An 18,168-nucleotide genomic window follows, 5' to 3' on the forward strand; every position below is an offset into this window, starting at 1 on the left:
GAAGCCCAACATTCTTGAGGCCCCTCAGCAGGAAATAGAAGCAGAGGTTGGAGCAGACAGCAGGCAAAATGCGAACAGTGCCCTGACACAAAAAAGGCTGGAGAAGGCCTGGGTGGTGGGCCCCGTTCACGCTGCTGAGCCACTTTTCCCGAAGTGCCACCAGGGTCCAGGCTACCGCTGCAAACCTTTTCCGGAGCATCCCTGGATTTCTTTTCTCCCCACAAGATAATAAAAATCCTCCATTTCAAGGAGTCAGGTTGGGATGGTGCTTTTGAGGAGGGTTAGCACAGGCTCCCCCAGGAGTGTGAGTTGAGGCCAAGAGGCACACAACTTCCCCCACTCAGCATCTACCCTTCCCAGAAGCACCAAGGTCCCAGCAGGGAGGCAGTCAACGCTAGGGCAGTCAGCACCTGCCTTTGTGAAAAGGTTAATTTTAATAGTATTTTTCAGGCCAGGTACAGTGGCTCATGCCTGTAACCTCAGCACTTTGGGAGGCCGAGGCAGGAAGATCACTTGAGGTCAGGCGGAGTTTGAGACCAGCCAGGTCAACATGATGAAATCTCATCTCTACTGAAAATACAAAAATTAGCCAGATGTGGTGCCGTGCATCTGTAGTCCCAGCTACTTGAGAGGCTGAGGCAGGAGGATCACTTGAACCCGGGAGGCAGAGGTTGCAGTGAGCCGAGATTGTGCCACTGCACTCCAGCCTGAGCGACAGAGGGAGACTTCGTCTCAAAAATACATTCATATATATTTTTCTACTCTTATGTGACCATAGCTTTTTCTAAGGTCCTGGCTTCAACCAATAAGCAAGACCTATCTATCAGTCAAATAGATCTGATGGGATGAGAAGAAAAACCTGCAGAGAGCAGGTGCCAGGTTCAGGCAGCTCCTGGTCGTGGATTGGAAGGAGAAAAGGGAGGGAGCTGCACAAGCACAAGTGATTAGCCTCCCCCAGCACTTGGCCTGCCCCTCCCTCCCGCCCAGGAGTGCAGCAGCGAGGCTCCCCACCGCTTTCTCCCCATCACCACCTTCTCCCAATCACCACCCACTGACTTTCATTTTAACCAGCTTGGTCGGGGCTGGGGGTGGGGGCGGGGACGGGGCAGGAAGCCTGCTCTTACATGCTGCTGGTTCAAGTGTAAACTGAGGCAGCTCCTGAGGTGCACCCCTTGGCACTAGACATTGAAATATAAAGCAGTTCCTCCAAGAACACACCCTTGAGAGAAACTAGCACTCCTGCACGCAGCCAGTTTGTTACTGAATGAAGCCTTGTTTGAAGAAGAGAAAACTTGGAAATGACCTAAGCATCCGTCAATATGAGGTTGGCTGAGTAAACCACAGCTTATGGCAGCATGGAATATTGTGTGTCCCTTTAAAAAACTCTAGGTGACTATCCATGTACAAGTAGAGCTGGATCTCCAGGACATTATCATTGAGAGAAAAACTAAGTCAAAGAATCATAGGTACAGTATTCCACCTGCTAAACACACGACACCTATACAATTCTATCTGTTTTCAGTAGCGCATATATATACAAATGCAAAAAAAAAATTTGTGTATATCTTTCTGATACGCACTGAACTTCTAACATGGGTTACCTGAGTGGGGGAGAGAGAGTGAGACCAGGTGAGGAGGTGGTGAAAGAAAGCGTTAGCCTAGCTGTAAACTTCTCACATTGAAAGAAGGAGAATGTATGCATTTGTTACTTGTGTGTTTGAGATGTTTGCAGAGAGAGAGGGGGGCCCGTCACATCCCCAGGGACTCGCTCCAGGCATGCGCCCTGGACCTGTAGGGATGACCATCTTAAGAGGAAGTCTGGAAGGCACCCTGTGTCCAGACATGGTCTCACGCCTCTTCTCTCTGCATCTTTGTGTCTTTTATTGATTAATCCCTCCTTGGAGCATTGATTTTTTTTTTAATTACCTTTCCTAGGAAATCATCGCCATCAAAGAGGACTACCAAAGGCGTAAGTGACATTTCATCCTGGCTTTGAATAAAGTATGTTTCTTTCAAAATACCTCTGGGAAACTAAATCATCTGCTTTCTTCCCACCTTTTTTACTTCCGTCGAAGTATTTGACAGGAGCCTCGAATCCGATGTCAAAGGTGATACAAGTGGAAACCTAAAAAAAATCCTGGTGTCCCTGCTACAGGTGAGAGTAAAGAGGTATCACCTGTTTTATCATCTTAGGAAAGAATCCTTGGCAACATGGCACCATGACGAAAAAGGGTAACGTAGATAAACATTTCTTTCTTATATTAAAAATGTTATTGAGGGATCATCAACACATGCTCCATCAGCCCAGCTCTGGTGAAATTATATTAAATTGGGATTACTTCCATATAAACAATCTGCCTAGTCATTGGCAGTTTACAATCCCTCTTTGTAAATGAATCAGCTCATTAAGCATCACTTTGTCATTTTGCCAATGAGGAAATGTAGGCCATGAGAGGGTGGGTAACCTGCCCAGGTTCGTGCAGCCAGTAGCAAGAACCAGACCATCTGACCCCAAGCAGGGCCACTTCCACAACACAACTCTGCAATTACTCCCAGCATTCACTGGATCCTGGGCCTGTAAGAACTACCACAAGAAACTCAGCCAGGACATCAGGGCTTTCAGAATTGGCCCTGCTGGGACACAGTCCCCCCAGGACCTCTACACGGACACATCTGTATTCTCATGGACACACCCATCTTTACGAGCTCTGTGCATTTTCTCTGTTTTGTTTCTCCCAATGGGATACACTGACAGCAGAGAACAGGAGAGAGAGGCTTCCACCGCAGCAGGAAGGCTGCTTGCGTTTTCTCTTGCTGCAGAACAAATCGCCACAAACTTAGCACCTCAAAACAACATAGATCTATCGTCTCACAGTTTCCATGCGTTAGGAGTCCAAGTAGTACCTTGGAGATCCAGCTGGGGAATATTTGGGTTCGCTTTGGTCACGTTCTCAACAGGCTGAAATCAAGGTGTCGCCCACGGCTGCCATCTCATCTGAAGCTCGGAGTCTTCTTCCAAACTCATTAATTGTTGGCAGAATTCATTTCCTTATGGTTGTGTTTGATGTCCCCATTTTCTTGCTGTTGAGCAGAAGCTACTGTCAGCTCCTAGAGACCGCCAGCAGCTCCCTTCCACACGGTCCCCCAGGGCAGTGTACCACATGGCTGTTGGTTTCTTTCAGTCCAGCAGCAGCTCATCTCTCTGACTTCTTCCACCTCTGACCTTTTAAGAAGAGCTCACTTGATTGGATCAGGCTGACCAAGGATAATCTCCCTTTTGGTGAACTCAACTGATTGGAGACCTGAATTATATCTGCAAAATTCCCCTTTGCCATTGAATATAACACAATCACAGGAGCAACATCTCCTCATATTCATAGCTCTCACCCACACTCAAGGGAAGGGGATTACACAAGGATGTGGACCACTGGGTCATCCTAGAATTCTGCCCACCGCAAAGGGCTCAAGTTAGACTTCCATGACCAACTCTCAGGGTTCTTTAGCACTGGTACCTTGAGTGGTGAAATCTGATCTTTTGAAACGAAGAGGACTTGCTTTCCAATGGACTCACTCTAGGGAAAATCAGAGATCGCTCTCAGTCTGCTCATAGGTCAGTGGGGTTTGTGGGTGAGTCTGGTTTCTACAAAAAAAAAAAAAAAAAAAAAAGGCAAAACCAAGTGTTACCACAGAAGCTACTCGGTTTATCCATTGTGCCCAAAAGATGGCAGCAAAGAGCGGGTGTTGCCTCCTTGCCAGGCTGACCTGAGCCGAGCTGAGGAAGAACTCAGCTCTTTCTCCAGTACTTTGTCTTTTTCTTTTCTGTGGTCAAGCAGGAATGCAAGTTAATAACAATGTGTCAATTTTTCTAGGCTAATCGCAATGAAGGAGATGACGTGGACAAAGATCTAGCTGGTCAGGACGCCAAAGATCTGTATGATGTATGTGTGCAGACATGCCAGTCTCTGCAAGTTCTTTTTCTTTAATTTATTAGCATTATTTTCAACAAATGTTTATTTCATGCAAAGAGGAGTTACTTGGGAAATAAGTATGACCTTTAAGAAACAAAGATATGCTTATATCTTTATAGATCACATATCTAGTCTCCATGAATCTAAATGAATGCTTCCTATTCTTATACTCTGGGGTTGACCACATCAGATCCGTTTTGGAACAAAGAATGGCATAAACAATATAAATAAGTATGTGAAATACATTTGTGGGTTAGAAGCTGAAAGTGCTTAGTCCATTTGACTTCTATTCAATGCATAGTTTATAATTTCCTGTAAGTGAGGCCTGGTCACGGCACTGTATAATCAGTCTTTTCACAAAAGCCTTTTTCAAAGTGTTTGTATTTGACCCTTGAGGCAGGGGAAGGCCGCTGGGGCACTGATGAGCTTGCCTTCAATGAAGTCTTGGCCAAGAGGAGCTACAAGCAGTTACGAGCCACCTTTCAAGCCTATCAAATTGTAAGTCATAAAGTATTAGGGCAAAAGAGTTCACTCTGAAAGTGTCTTAAGTTATTTCCAAAAGAAGCCAAGATCTGCAATAAGGAATTGGGGATCTTTTACAACAGTGGTTCTCAATTGGAGGCGATTTTCCTACCCAGGGAATATTTGGTAATGTCTAGAATTATTTGGAGTTGTCGCAGTTGGGGGTGGTGGTCCTGGCATCGAGTGAACAGAGGCCTGGGATGCTGCTAAACAGCCTGCAGTGCACAGGACAGCCCACCACAAAGAATCGTCCAGACCCAGATGTAGTACCCAGGCTGGAAACTGGCTGCACAACAGAGCCCAGGGAAGCAAGTGTCCCATTCAGCAGCAAAGCTTCAGAGTCCAAGAGCCCAGGTGCAAATCCTGGGTCTACCACTGGCAAGTGACCAAATCTCTCCATCCTCTTTTGTAGAACAGGGACCATGAACATCATCTTCACACCCCCAGAGTGATTTTAAGGTTAAATAAGATAAAGACTCAGAATAGTAGCTGGCATGTGGCAAGCATACTAATGTTTGCTATTATTACTCCAGTTTCCAGTTGGCTAACAGTGCCCACCATTCTCAAGACAGATATGATGTACCTCAAAGATAGGCTCCAGAAAAGATGCACATACATTGTATTTTAATCCCAGGATAAATTTAAGCCCACAAGGTGAGTTAGTTATTTTAAGGCCCTTAGCAGTAAGTCCTTCCCTGAGAAGCAGTCTTTACTTGCAAAATGCCTGGAGTGGAATATCAGAATTTTTTTTTTTTTTGGCATCCTATTTTATATGTGTAGAGGCCTTTTACCTATTCAAAGCACTTCTATGTTCTGTGTCTCACTCAATTTCACAACAACACCATAACTATAATGTAGGCTGAACAGCTATTGTGACCCACAACTGCTGGACAGGGAAAGTCTGTTGAGTGAGGAACCATCTGTAACTTATCAGGACCACACAGCAAGTCGGTAGCAGAGAGTGGATGAGAACTCCAAGATTCCCCGACCTGAGCTCCTACCTCAGCTGAAGCTGGCTGCTCGTCATTCCAAATAGCATTTCCTATGTGTTGCCAGCAGATAAAAAGACAATAAAGCTTTGGAATTTTATCATGACTATATATAAACCTTTAGGGCCTGCTCCTTTCAAAACGTGCCCAGAGTCATGATCAAAGACAGCCGACCCTGCACTCCCCAGGTCTCTGTTCCTGGAGCTGTGTAGCCTCTGAGCTGGAGGACTTCTCTGTGACCGAGATCCTCTTCCCACACTACAGGGTCCACAGATGGAGTTTCTGGGTACATGCATGTATATGTGTGTGTGTGTGTGTGTGTGTATGACTCTCTACCTGAAAGTACAGTCTCCAGGCTAATATCTCAAAGTTGATCCTGAAACAGCAGCATCAGCATCACTTGAGAATTTGTTTTAATTGAGAATTCTCAGTCCCCACCAGACCTACTGAATCAGCTTCCCCGGGGCTGGGGTCTGACCATCTGTGTTACAGCAGGTGCTCCAGGTGATTTGTTCGAATGTATACAGTTTAAGAAGTCAGCTTTAGGCTACAGCCATATGTCCTTGTGCGAGTTATTAAGGGTTCTGTGCCTCGGTTTCCCAAACTGTAAAATAGGGATAATAGTACCTACTTCATCGGGTTAATAAGGATTAAATGAGTTAACGGAAATAGGCACTTAGTACCTGGCATGCAGTAGGCGTTCAATGAACATTAGCAATTGTCAGGAGTCTCCCTGGGTGAACAAACGGTGCCAAAAATCAGAGCTAAAGCTTACATGTACAATAAGGTAATCTATGGATTTGATGATTATTTACATGAAACCAGCGCTAAAATGCTATCTATTCATCCATTTCAAAAGCCTTGCTCAAGCGTCATTCTTGATATTTATTGCTGATGCTTTTAGAGTTCAGCCTGCTCTTAGACCCTGGTTCTATGAGTTTTCTGATGGCTTCTGACCAAAAGCACAGAGATGCTAGTCTGAGATCACTGGAGTTTCTTATGTAGCATGAGTCATCCTGGCTTAGGGTTGAATTTTAATTTTCAGCACAAAAACTCAAGGTTTTGCCATTTATTTATGCTGTAAGCCTGAGTTTTAACTTCTGACACTCCCAGCAATCCCAGGCCAAGCAACAGAGTTTCCCAAACTGCTGCATCATGCAGGATTACATTACAGTCTCCAATGTTACCAAATATGAAAGACTTATATAGCTATAAAGCCAAAGGAAAGTCCCGAAACAGGGCTCAGCATAAATGGCAGGTACGCATACCCATATCCCCCTTTGCTGTCTCCCCACTGTGTGCCTCACGCTTTGCCCCTCCCCTGTACATGTTCCCCATTCCATGCCAGAGGGTTCAGCCCTCTAACTCTATCATCAGTGCCAGAGCACAGAAGGCTCTGCTGTCAGCTGCTGTCCATTTGGGGAAACCGATTTTCAAAGAAAGAAATGTCTCCACTGCTCCTCTAATAACCTCCCTGCAGGCATTGCTGCCTGTTTAACTAGTCTTAGAGACTTGTTTGGAATCTACCCTCATAATGTATTTTTCTATTGAGATCAGAAAACCTGCTTCTCTGTACAAAGAGCCCCTAAGAATCATGTTGCAGTAACTGAAATGAGAAGTATCCAAAGTTCAGTCCCAACAGCTTGGGCCAGACCATCGTTTCAGATTGTGTCCCACGGAGATGCCTCAGCAGCTACCAGGAGTGGGGTGGGGCAGGAAGGACACAGGGCAGTACCTTCTTGTTGTAGTGTGTGAATAGCGCCTCCTGGAGTTGTGCAAGGAAAAAAACCTGAGAGGGCAAAACCGTGGTATTGATGCCAATGGCTAGGGAAAGAAGCCCCCTCCCACCTCCCAGCACAACTCTGCTTTCTGCTTTCATCTGTTTTGTAGGTTGAGATTCTACAGAAAATTTAAAATCCCTGTTCTAGCCTGGTATTAACAATAGAAATGGAAAATGGTTTAATGTGAGGATTTTTTAAAGTAAACAAGACCTGTGTGAACGAAGTGTTCTCTTGAAGTATGATCTCAGTCTACAGAACAAGAACCTTGTTTCTGGGAAAGGGATACCAGTCCCTTCCAAAATAATGACTCCCACATCAAACCCAAGAAAGACTGGGGGCAGCTAAGGAAGGGACAGTTCCCCCACTCTTCTAATCTGCTTTCTATTGCCACACGCCAAGGCCTCCAGATACGCAAACAATGACTAGGAGATCAAGCAACAGGGCTTCATTCAATCTGGACACAGTTCCTCCCCCGACATATATTGTGCTTACATCACAAAGAACATTTTGTTTACCTGTGTTTTCAAAATAAACCACATCAACTCCACTGGTGCATACTCAAAGTCCCCAATTATTTATAGAATCAATTGTGTCATATCCTCAAAAGATAATTTCTAAGAAAGAAGTTTCAGTATTTGTAATGCGTAATTGCATCTCCCCAAACCCAGCAAAGCATTCTCCTTTCTCTTTATGTGCCTGCCCTGAGCTTGGCCCGGGCAGTATTTGTGTTAAGGATAGTCACAATTTACTCTGAACTTCAGCTTCTGTAAATATTTAGAAAGAAACCTAATGTGTAATGCTGTGCAGAGCGATATGTGAGCCAGTGGTGAATATAGGATTATTTGGAATCACCCCAGAGTGAAGACAAGTGGCATTTTGATGTGGTCAGCCGCTCCCCCCCACCCCCTGCCCCCGTTGGCTTCCAGCTCTTGCAGACCCTCCCTCTTAGGAACTTTAGATCAAGTTGTTATCATGAACTTCACCATCCCTACTTATTTCACTCAAACTGTGACTAAGTCCCTGGTGCCAAGACAAGGGAGAGGATGGAGGTGCATGTCAGATGATCATAACCACAGCCTCCTGGGAAATTGAAACTGGAAAGGGTGAAGAACACATGGGAACTAAACTACACATCAATGTTTAAAAAAAATCTATGATTATAGTATACATTAATTGTTTCTCCACTCCCAAATTTTACAGATGAGGAAATTGAGATTGAGGGAGTGGCACTAACTAAGGTCAAATCCATTAGGGGTCAAATCCATTAGGAGTCAAATCCAGACTGACTCCTCAGCAATGAGAGCCCCCTCTCGAATGGATGGCAAACACCCCGATCCTACAAGGCAAGAGTCGGGATAGGAGTTCCCTAAAGCCACAGGACTAAATCTGGAAAAATTTAGTGCTTTTTGTAGAGGAACAACCCCAAGAGTACCAAGGTCAAAGGCAAACCTGGAATAACAGCTGATTTTGGTTTTCTCTGCAGCTCATTGGCAAAGACATAGAAGAAGCCATTGAAGAAGAAACATCAGGCGATTTGCAGAAGGCCTATTTAACTCTCGGTAAAGTAAAGTTCGGAGAGTTCTTGTCTTAGGTTGGGCTGCCTGGAACCAGACTCAGACAGAGGTTTGTGTGTAGGAAGATTTGAGGGAATAGCTTTTGGGGGTCAACACATCTAAGCAGCACCGAGCAAGAGAGAGAGTGACTGTGATGTAGTTGCAACAGGGGCGCTGCTGATCCCACAGAAAGCTTGGAAGCTGGGATGTCCAAAGTGGAGCAAGGGGGCCAGGCTTTTGCACCCCACATCAGCCAGTCATGTAACACTGGCTGTACCAGGGGAGCATGCGCAACTTTGGGCAAGCCAGCTCTCTCCCTTGGAGGGAGATTCCTGGGGAGGGACTCAGCTGTGAATGACTGCCTTGATCCTGAATAGGTATCTGAGTGGCACACCACAGCATCCATTGCAGTCCTGCTGTATTAGTCCGTTTTCATGCTGCTGATAAAGACATACCCAAGACGGGGTAATTTATAAACAAAAAGAAGTTTAATGGACTCACATTAAACTTCCACATGCCTGGGGAGGCCTCACAATCATGGTGGAAGATGGAAGGCACATCTTACAAGGTGGCAGACAAGGCAGAGTAAGACCCAAGTGAAAGGGGAAACCCCTTATAAAGTCATCAAATCTCGTGAAACTTATTCACTAACATGAGAACAGTATGAGGGGAAACCACCCGCATGATTGAATTATCTCCCACTGGGTCCCTCCCACAACGTGCAGGAATTGTGGGAGCTATAATTCAAGATGAGATTTGGGTGGGGACACAGCCACAACGTATCACCCACTAACACCAGGGGTCCCTGAGTGCACCTGTCAAAACCTAGGACCGTTATCCAGTTTCAGGCAGCCTGATGGCTCACAGGTTTCTTTTTCCATTGGGTTCCTTTCAGTGTTTTCAAAGAATGAAGTTTGTTTGGAAAGAGAGGGGAGGGAGATCAGATCTTGATCGTGCCAACCAAACCCCAGGACCTCCTCTCCAGGTGTTGCCCAAAGGCAGGAAATAGCAGAGAGATGGGCATGAAGCTGTGTCTGGCAGGCTCCTTCTTTCTTTCTGCAAGCCCTGGAATGAAGGCATTGTGCATTGTCCACACTCCTGTGGTGAGGAATCCAGGGCCCCAACCCAAATGGCAGGAGCAATGGAGAGACCTGTCCTCCGAAGAGGAAGAACCAAATAAGCAGCCCTGGAAGTTAAAAAATGTGCTCTAGTTGCCAAACTCTTTTGTTTGGTTTCTTTGGGGTTTTTTTGAACAATGTCAGCAATTGATTTTTTTTAATCCATCCTTATTTTGCATTCAATGAGCAAGACCTCTGCTGTGATATCCGGAGGCCTAAAAATCCTTGGTGTTACTCATGACCCATGCTGGGTATATACACGAGCCCTGGTATAAGTGACTGTGCTTAGGGCCTTAAGCCATTTATGCTGGAGGTTGCAATTTTTTGAATTGCAGACATGTGTGAAAAATTCAGACCTTGGCGATGACCTTGAGCAGTAGGATATAAATAACTCCCACATGCTTAGTATTCCAATAATGGAACATTAGGCATAATTAAGAAGAGGCTTGAGTAGATAATGGGATCTACTCACGGCCCAGTTCTGAGGCTCTGCGTCCTTGCTTGTTGTACTTGCAGTATGAAAATCGGGAAAACAACAGAGTGTAGTCAGAAGATGGTATTACAATTATTCAATGATTTAACATTTACTCAACACAGGCCGGGGCCCAGGGTTTGCGCTGGGTGTGGGGATAAGAGGTAAATAAGGCCAGTTCTTGCTCTTAAGGAGCCTAAACTCATGGTGGATTTTAAGCTGGTGGGTACAAATCCATAGATTAAGCTAAAGATGAAAATAAAAACGAAGAGCAAAGAGGGTACGGATGAAGGAAAAGCCAAGTCCCTGGGGTTGGGGACCGCACACTCTAAGAGTGGGCTGTACTCCAGTGGTAGCAAAGGCCAAAGTGATTAGAAGAGACCTTGAGAATAAGCACACAAATACCAGAATACGGCTTCATGACTATTTTCTAGACACTTCCCACCCCACTCCCACCTAACTGATAGCAATGCCAGTTTATGACTAACATCTAGGAGCAGGGAGCTGAGGTCAAATGGCTCCCACCACATGTAGCCTCTGGAGCAGCATTTCTCAAAGTGAGGTCCATGGACCCCCTGCCTCAGAATCACCTGTTACAATGCAGGTTCCTGGGCCCCACTCCAGGTTCCCATTGAGAACCTCCAGGAAGGGAGCCCGGGAAGCCACACTTTTACAAACTGTCCAAGTGACTGAGTTATACTCACTGAAGTTCAGGAACTTGCTCTGAAGGCAAAGGGGAGCAAGATACAGAGCACCGGACTGGCTGTCCTTTCTGCCACTTGCTGTGAAGAGTCTTTCTTTCTTTCTTTCCTTCTTTCTTTTTTTCTTTCTTTCTTTCTTTCTTTCTTTCTTTCTTTCTTTCTTTCTTTCTTTCTTTTTTCTTTCTTTCTTTTTCTTTCTTTCTCTTTCTTTCTTTCTTTCCTTCCTTCCTTCTTTTCCTCCCTCACTCCCTCCCTCCCTCCTTCCTTCCTTCCTTCCTTCCTTCCTTCCTTCCTTCCTTCCTTCTTTCAAGACATAGTTTCACTCTGTCACCCAGGCTAGAGTGCAGTGGCACAATCTTAGCTTACTGCAACCTCTGTCTCCTGGGTTCAAGGGATTCTCGTGCCTCAGCCTCCACACCTGGCTAATTTTTGTGTTATTAGTAGAGATGGAGTTCCACCATGTTGGCCAGGCTGGTCTCGAACTCCTGACCTCAAGTGATCCACCGGCCTTGGCCTCCCAAAGTGCTGGGATTACAGGTGTGAGCCACCGTGCCTGGCTGCAGTGAAGAATTTTATTCCACATCTTCTCTGGCTATCCCTGCCCAGCCTTTTGAGGGATTCCTGCTGCTGCTAACAACAGAGGTTGTTCCCCAAGCATAGATTATAGACAGGAGAAATGTTGAGAGTTTTCTTCCCAAAAAGCAGGTAGAAGGAATGTCAAGGGAGAAGACCCCTGGGCACGAGCGGAACACAGTGACTTCAGGCAGACAACGATCCCCGCATCAAATCGCACTGTACAGAAGAGGATTTTCAGGAAAGCTTTGTGGTGCTCACTAGCTCAAATTGTCTGGGGACCACAGTGAGTCTCGAATATGCTACTCCCCAAAGTAGCGTGCAAGTTTCCCCTGAACCACCAATCCAGCAGCTTTTGGGTTGTTCTCAGGAGAAAGAGGCCAGACATTGTTTCTTTTTCAGTGTGATTTTCTTTTCCATTGAAACTGTGGCAGCTGCCACATGGCCTGTAAAAGGAGACTGGTTCCCAACCCAGACTCTGCTTCCCGAACTCTGCTCCTCTCCCTTGCTTACAAGCATCAATCACACAGACGGTCCCCTAGACAACAACAGTCCCATTACGGGACACAGTAAGGTTGCGCATTCCACATTTATGCCAATCACTTACTGTTAATCACTAACATCATCAAGTGTTCTAGAGAAATGTTAACAGCCTAAAGGGCAATTTTTTTTTTCCTCTAACGTGTTAGTCATGATGGATCCATGTGAGCCTGGGAGGAGGGGAAGGAATTATTTATTCCCAGGAGAAGAGATGCACCCTATCACCTGCTTGATGAATAGAGACCATGCTTCATTAAGCTGTGGACAGATCAAAGCTGGAAGGCAAGGGGAGGCCAGGAAAGAGCAAATAGCAGCATCGTAGGAAAGTGATCTTTAAAAAGGATCAAACATTTCATCAAGTCCACATCCCAGACTGCAAACCAAAAGTTCGTGGGGAACCTGGAAAAGGTTCAGAGATGAGGCTTACAAAACAAACCCAGTGAGGAAAAACAAAGGGTAGGGAGGTTGTTGAGCATAGGAGAGCGGGCGGCTGTCCAACTGGATACATTGTCAAGATGATGAAGTTTTATTCCAGAAGGTTGCTGGCCAATCTGTTTCCCTTCAGAACCCTATGACAGCACCAGAGATTTCACTTCGATAGGAAAAGTTATTTCTGCTGGGAAATAATGAGAATAATGGACGTGGCCGGGAGGGCCTGAGGATGCCACAGCTCTCCTCTAGAGGGTCTTCAGGGGACAGGAGAGGAGCTCTGCCTGAAGTTTCCAGGTGCTCTGACCAGGGAATCTTCCGAATCTCATTTCACAACAGTGTCAAGTCAGCTCCTTTCAAACCTCTGCCTCACCATCCAGTCAGTTCAAAGGGCAGCCAGGTGACACTTAGGGGGGGTCCCCAGGTCATTCCACAAAATGTGAAAGCCTCACACTCTCTTTTCCTTCGTCCTGCCCAGTGAGATGTGCCCGGGACTGCGAGGGCTATTTTGCTGAACGTCTGTACAAGTCGATGAAGGGTGCGGGGACAGATGAGGAGACGTTGATTCGCATAATCGTGACCAGGGCCGAGGTAAGACACTCTCCGACTCCAAAGAGGCGGCTGCAACTTCTCTTTTTTCCACCACTGATGTCATCAACAAATAGTTTCTATTAAGGGCCTATTTACAGAAAAAGTAAAACAGAGACAGCCCTTGCCTTCCCAGAATTTGCAGAAGACATCGTGCTCTGCTTCAATCTGTTTCTTTTTGTAAAAATACAATAATGGTCGTTGCTTCTTTTTTTGTCCTCTGTGGCTCCGGAGAGCTCACGGAGGGGTGCAGAGGCAACCCTGTTGAGCAGTTCTCAGGGGCTGCAGCTATGCACGGCTCCATGTTAAGGAAGACAAAACAAAGACACTTGAAAGAGGTCAGCCAGCAGCAGGGACAAAAAGAGAATGATTTCCGATTTCCTGAGCGAGGCCTTTCCTTAACTGAACACACTGCAGAAGCAAGCACATCAGTGTAAGGCAATGGTTCTCCATCTTGTTAAAAACTATTGCTCCTCTAAGGAGCCCTTTTAGACACATGTGTGTCTTCATTGCCATCCCTTCCCCCCAAGAAATGTTAACACCAGAGATAACACTACAAATCTGTTTATATACCACGTGGATATCAGTGCTTCATACATAAAAAGATTAAGGGTTTTTTCACCCCCTAAAAGTCAATTTGTGCTTGCTCTCGGAAAATGTGTGTGTATAAGGAAGAGAAGGGAGAGGAGGAGCCAACCACTTGGGAGCAGCCGTCAAGACCACAGCTGGCCGGGCACGGTGGCTCCTGCCTGTAATCCCAGCACTGTGGGAGGCCGAGGTGGGTGGATCACCTGAGGTCGGGAGTTCGAGACCAGCCTGGCCAACATGGTGAAACCCCATCACTACTAAAAACACAAAAATTAGCTGAGCATGGTAGCACACGCTTGTAGTCCCAGCTACTCAAGAGGCTGAGGCACAAGAATTGCTTGAACCCAGAAGGTGGAGGTTGCAGTGAGCCGAGACGGCGCCACTGCACTCCAGTCTGAGTCACAGAGCGAGACTCGATCTCAAAAAAAAAAAAAAAAGTCACCGCTAACACTTTGGGATATGGGGCCACAGACAGAAGGAGGTACAAAGTAAAGGGGAAGTGGCATTGCATCGGCAGCAGGAGAAGCCTTGGGGAATGAAGTGGAACTAAGCACTTGAAAACCACAGACATCTGCCCTCAAAAAAAAATAAAAAAGTTCTTAAATGAAGGGGGAGGTGAAGGGGGAGGGACACCAACCCAAATTCTGATCCATGGCTTCTTAACACATAATACTTAACATCTGACTCTGTTTTTAAATATAACTTTGCAATAAGACAGTTCTTGCGTTTTTATTTCTATTCCTGGAATTTCTTCTCCCCTCCTTTCTCCTCCTCCACAACTCGTCTTTTTCTATTGAAGGCCACGTCTCTCTCTCCCCTCTTCCCCTTTGCCAGTCTCTCTGCTCCTGCCATGGCTCTGCCTCTCTCCTCCATGGTGCCAAACCCCTCTCCCTCCTTCCTCTCCAGGTCTTCTGCCTTGTCTGTACCTCTGTCTCTTAGCAACTCAACCTCCAGCCAAAGTCACTAAGAGATGAGAGATCTTGAGGGACTCAAAGGGGGCAGGTTGAACACAACGAAGACCCAGGATTCCAAAAGACCCCCAGAGAGACTGGATCCATCCAAAGGGCTTGTGAGGGTTCCATGATCACTCCGGCGTGGCCCACAGAGTGTTTTATTCCAAAAAGCTCTGTCTCAGAATCAGCCACACGTCCTGGGCCACCTCAACATGTGGGCAGTTCCCTCCGAAGGCTTCAGACCTAGCTAGATATAGTAGTTTGACCAGATTTCCTAATCTCCCAAAGCCACATGGCACTAGAACAGAGCCCTGTACACCCCATCCCACCCACCCTCCACCTTCCTGCCCCTGCCCCTGCCCCAGCCCCAGCACGGGGCAAGAAACCAAGCAGTGGGGCAGGGGGACACACAGGCTGGGGGAGAGACAGATGCCACCTGTCTCCTGTAGCGTCGGCCACCTGCTCAGCATCCACTGCAAACCCTCCCTCACTCCCCTACATACTCCCATCCTGATCATTTCTCTTACTCTCTCAGCTCAGCCCTCTCACTGGGGCAGGAGAAGAAAGAGTCAGATCCCTGAGCCACACTTTTTGGGCCTGGTGTACAAGGAAGGGTCTAAGCCAAAAAAGAACAGAAAAGAAAGACTCCTGGTTAAACAGAGTTCTCTGCTTCTTTTATGAGATCCATTATGTTCTACCTGGAATTACATCTTTTCTGATACAAGTATCACCTCCTTTGCTAGGCTGTAAACATCTATTGGCAGAGCAATGTTTGAATTTATTTTTCTCCTGCGTCCTACCATCACTTCCAGCACCTAGGTTGTTCAAGCTTCCGGTGAATTACACTCACAAGAAATCCTACAAGTTGATAGTGATTTGGATTGTGTTGACTGGTACTAATATCCTTGCTAATCAGGGTATGAGGGAAAAACTGCTTAATTGCTTAATTCCACATCTCTGTGTTGACAATTTTCTTAACTTTATACCAGGTGTCAAGCAACTACAGCCTGCAGGCCAAGTCGGGCTCATGGCCGGGTTGTGTACAGTCCTGCTAGCTTAGGGCGATTCATTTTCAAATAACTCTTAAAACTCAAAAGAAAAACAATACTTTGTAACGTGTAAAAACTGTATGAATTTCAAGAGTTTTAGGGCCAGGCACGGTGGCTCATGCCTGTAATCCCAGCACTTTGGGAGCTGAGGCGGGTGGATCACCTGAGATCACGAGTTCGAGACCAGTCTGGCCAACATGATGAAACCACGTCTCTACTAAAAATATTAAAAAAAAAAAAAAAATAGCCAGGCAGTGGTTGACTGTAATCCCAGCTACTTGGGAGGCTGAGGCAGGAGAATTGCTTGAACCCGGGAGGCGGAGGTTGCAGTGAGCCGAGACCACACCATTGCACTCCAGCCTGTGCAACAAGAATGAAACTCCATTTCAAAAAAAGAAAGAAAAGAAATTTGAGAGTTTTAGTGGAACACACACACACACACACACACACACACACACGGACACACACACGGACACCTCTGCAACCTTTGGGGAACTGACCTCTGCCTTCCCTTTCCTGATCACAAAATGGAAATAATGTGATAAAGGAAATAATGATAGGAAATAAAGCCCTATCTCAAAGGGCTGTTTTAAGGCATGAATGAGCAAATGAATATAACGTGTGGAGAAGAGCGCCCACTGTTTGTGAACACACCACAAATGTTCTTGTCTCCATTGCTGTTATTTTTTCTACAGGTAGACCTTCAGGGGATCAAAGCAAAGTTCCAAGAGAAGTATCAGAAGTCTCTGTCTGACATGGTTCACTCAGACACTTCCGGGGACTTCCGGAAACTGCTGTTAGCCCTCTTGCACTGAGCCAAGCCAGGGCAATAGGAACACAGGATGTAACCGCCTTTGTCAAGAGCACATTCCAAATCAAACTTGCAAATGAGACTCCTGCACAAAAACCCTCAAGAGTCCCGGATTACTTTCTCGGCAGCTTAAGCGGCGCAGCCAGGCCAAGCTGTTTAAGTTAAGGGCAGCAACGTTAAGATGCGTAGGCAGGGCACCTTGAACTCTGGCTTAGCAAGCATCTGGGCTGCCTCTTCACTTTCTTTTAGCATGGTAACTGGATGCTTTCTAAACACTAATGAAATCAGCAGTTGATGAAAAAAACATGCATTTGTAATGGCACATTTAGAAGAATATGCATCACACAAGTAAGGTACAGGAAAGACAAAATTAAACAATTCATTAATTTTCCTTCTATGTGTTCAATTTGAAAGCCTCATTGTTAATTAAAGTTGTGGATTATGCCTCCATTAACTGCTTTTCCAAAGATTGTCTTGATAAGTTTGGGCTCTTGTCTTGGAAATATGAGACTTGTGAAATTCAAACATACATTTTTTAGTGGTCACTAATCAAGGCTAGTCATAAGGAAACAATTCACTTGCTTTTGTAAAATGTAACTAAGGGTAAAATCCCCTAATCTGCTACCTTGTTTAACTGGGTTTTATTCTCTAGACATTTGACCCACTTGAGTCTTTCGTCTGATCTTCAAATACAATTAAGCTGAGCAAAGTGCCAACAAGATCAAGATCGATGGTCTACCTCTGAAGTGAATTGGTTCCACACCAATAGATTTTGTGTTCCAAAACTTTAGTCTCATAGCCACGTGTTGCTAGACATAGAGGGATCTGTCAAGAGAACCTGGACACCTTGGCCCAATAATCATAGTTGTCATTCATTGGCTGATTATTTGTGCCTGACACTGAGTAGCCCAATTTCATTCTTAATCCTCCCCACAGCTCTGTGAGGTTAATATTACTCCCAATTATCAGTTGAGGAAACTGACACATTAAGTAACCTATCTAAATTCATTTACAAGTGCCATTTTCACACTACTATAAAGACATACCCGAGACTGGGTAATTTATAAAGAAAAGAGGTTTAAGTGACTCACAGTTCCACAGGACTGGTGAGGCCTCAGCAAACTCACAATCATGGTGGAAGGGGAAGAGGCATACCTTACGTGGCAGCAGGAAAGAGTGGTGAGCAAAGGGGGAAGAGCCCCTTATAAAACCAGCAGATCTCATGAGAACTCCCTCACTATGACGACAACAGCATAGGGGACACCGACCCCATGATCCAATCGCCTCCCACCAGGTCTTTCCTGGGGATTACAATTGACACATGAGGATTACAATTCGTGATGAGATTTGGGTGGTGACACAGAGCCAAACCATATCAACTAACATTTCATCCAGGGCTGGATGACACCAGGAATCATGCTACTAACTGCCTTTATTGGAAAAATCACTTGAAGTACATGAGAATGGGTCTGTAATCATTCACCTGCTTAATTCCTTACTATCTGCCAATCACTGCGCTGTGCTCTGAGGATA

The 18,168-nt window shown here is 45.7% G+C and overlaps 1 protein-coding gene across 2 annotated transcripts in view; it reads left to right on the top strand.

Annotated features, from left to right (window-relative positions):
• The window catches only part of LOC105468485 (annexin A13), a 58,787-nt gene extending 41,702 nt beyond the window's left edge, over positions 1 to 17,085 (top strand). For both annotated transcript variants that reach the window (XM_011718683.3, XM_011718684.3), the window contains 7 exons: positions 1,936 to 1,969; positions 2,076 to 2,155; positions 3,870 to 3,938; positions 4,365 to 4,466; positions 8,744 to 8,819; positions 13,125 to 13,237; positions 16,520 to 17,085. In XM_011718683.3, coding sequence (XP_011716985.2) covers positions 1,936 to 1,969; positions 2,076 to 2,155; positions 3,870 to 3,938; positions 4,365 to 4,466; positions 8,744 to 8,819; positions 13,125 to 13,237; positions 16,520 to 16,639 — 594 coding nt within the window. In that variant the 3' untranslated portion in view covers positions 16,640 to 17,085. The remainder of the gene's footprint in view (positions 1 to 1,935; positions 1,970 to 2,075; positions 2,156 to 3,869; positions 3,939 to 4,364; positions 4,467 to 8,743; positions 8,820 to 13,124; positions 13,238 to 16,519) is intronic.
• Positions 17,086 to 18,168: the final 1,083 nt, after the last annotated feature.

This window comes from Macaca nemestrina, chromosome 8, assembly GCF_043159975.1.
Source record: "Macaca nemestrina isolate mMacNem1 chromosome 8, mMacNem.hap1, whole genome shotgun sequence".
Taxonomy (NCBI): Eukaryota; Metazoa; Chordata; class Mammalia; order Primates; family Cercopithecidae; genus Macaca; species Macaca nemestrina.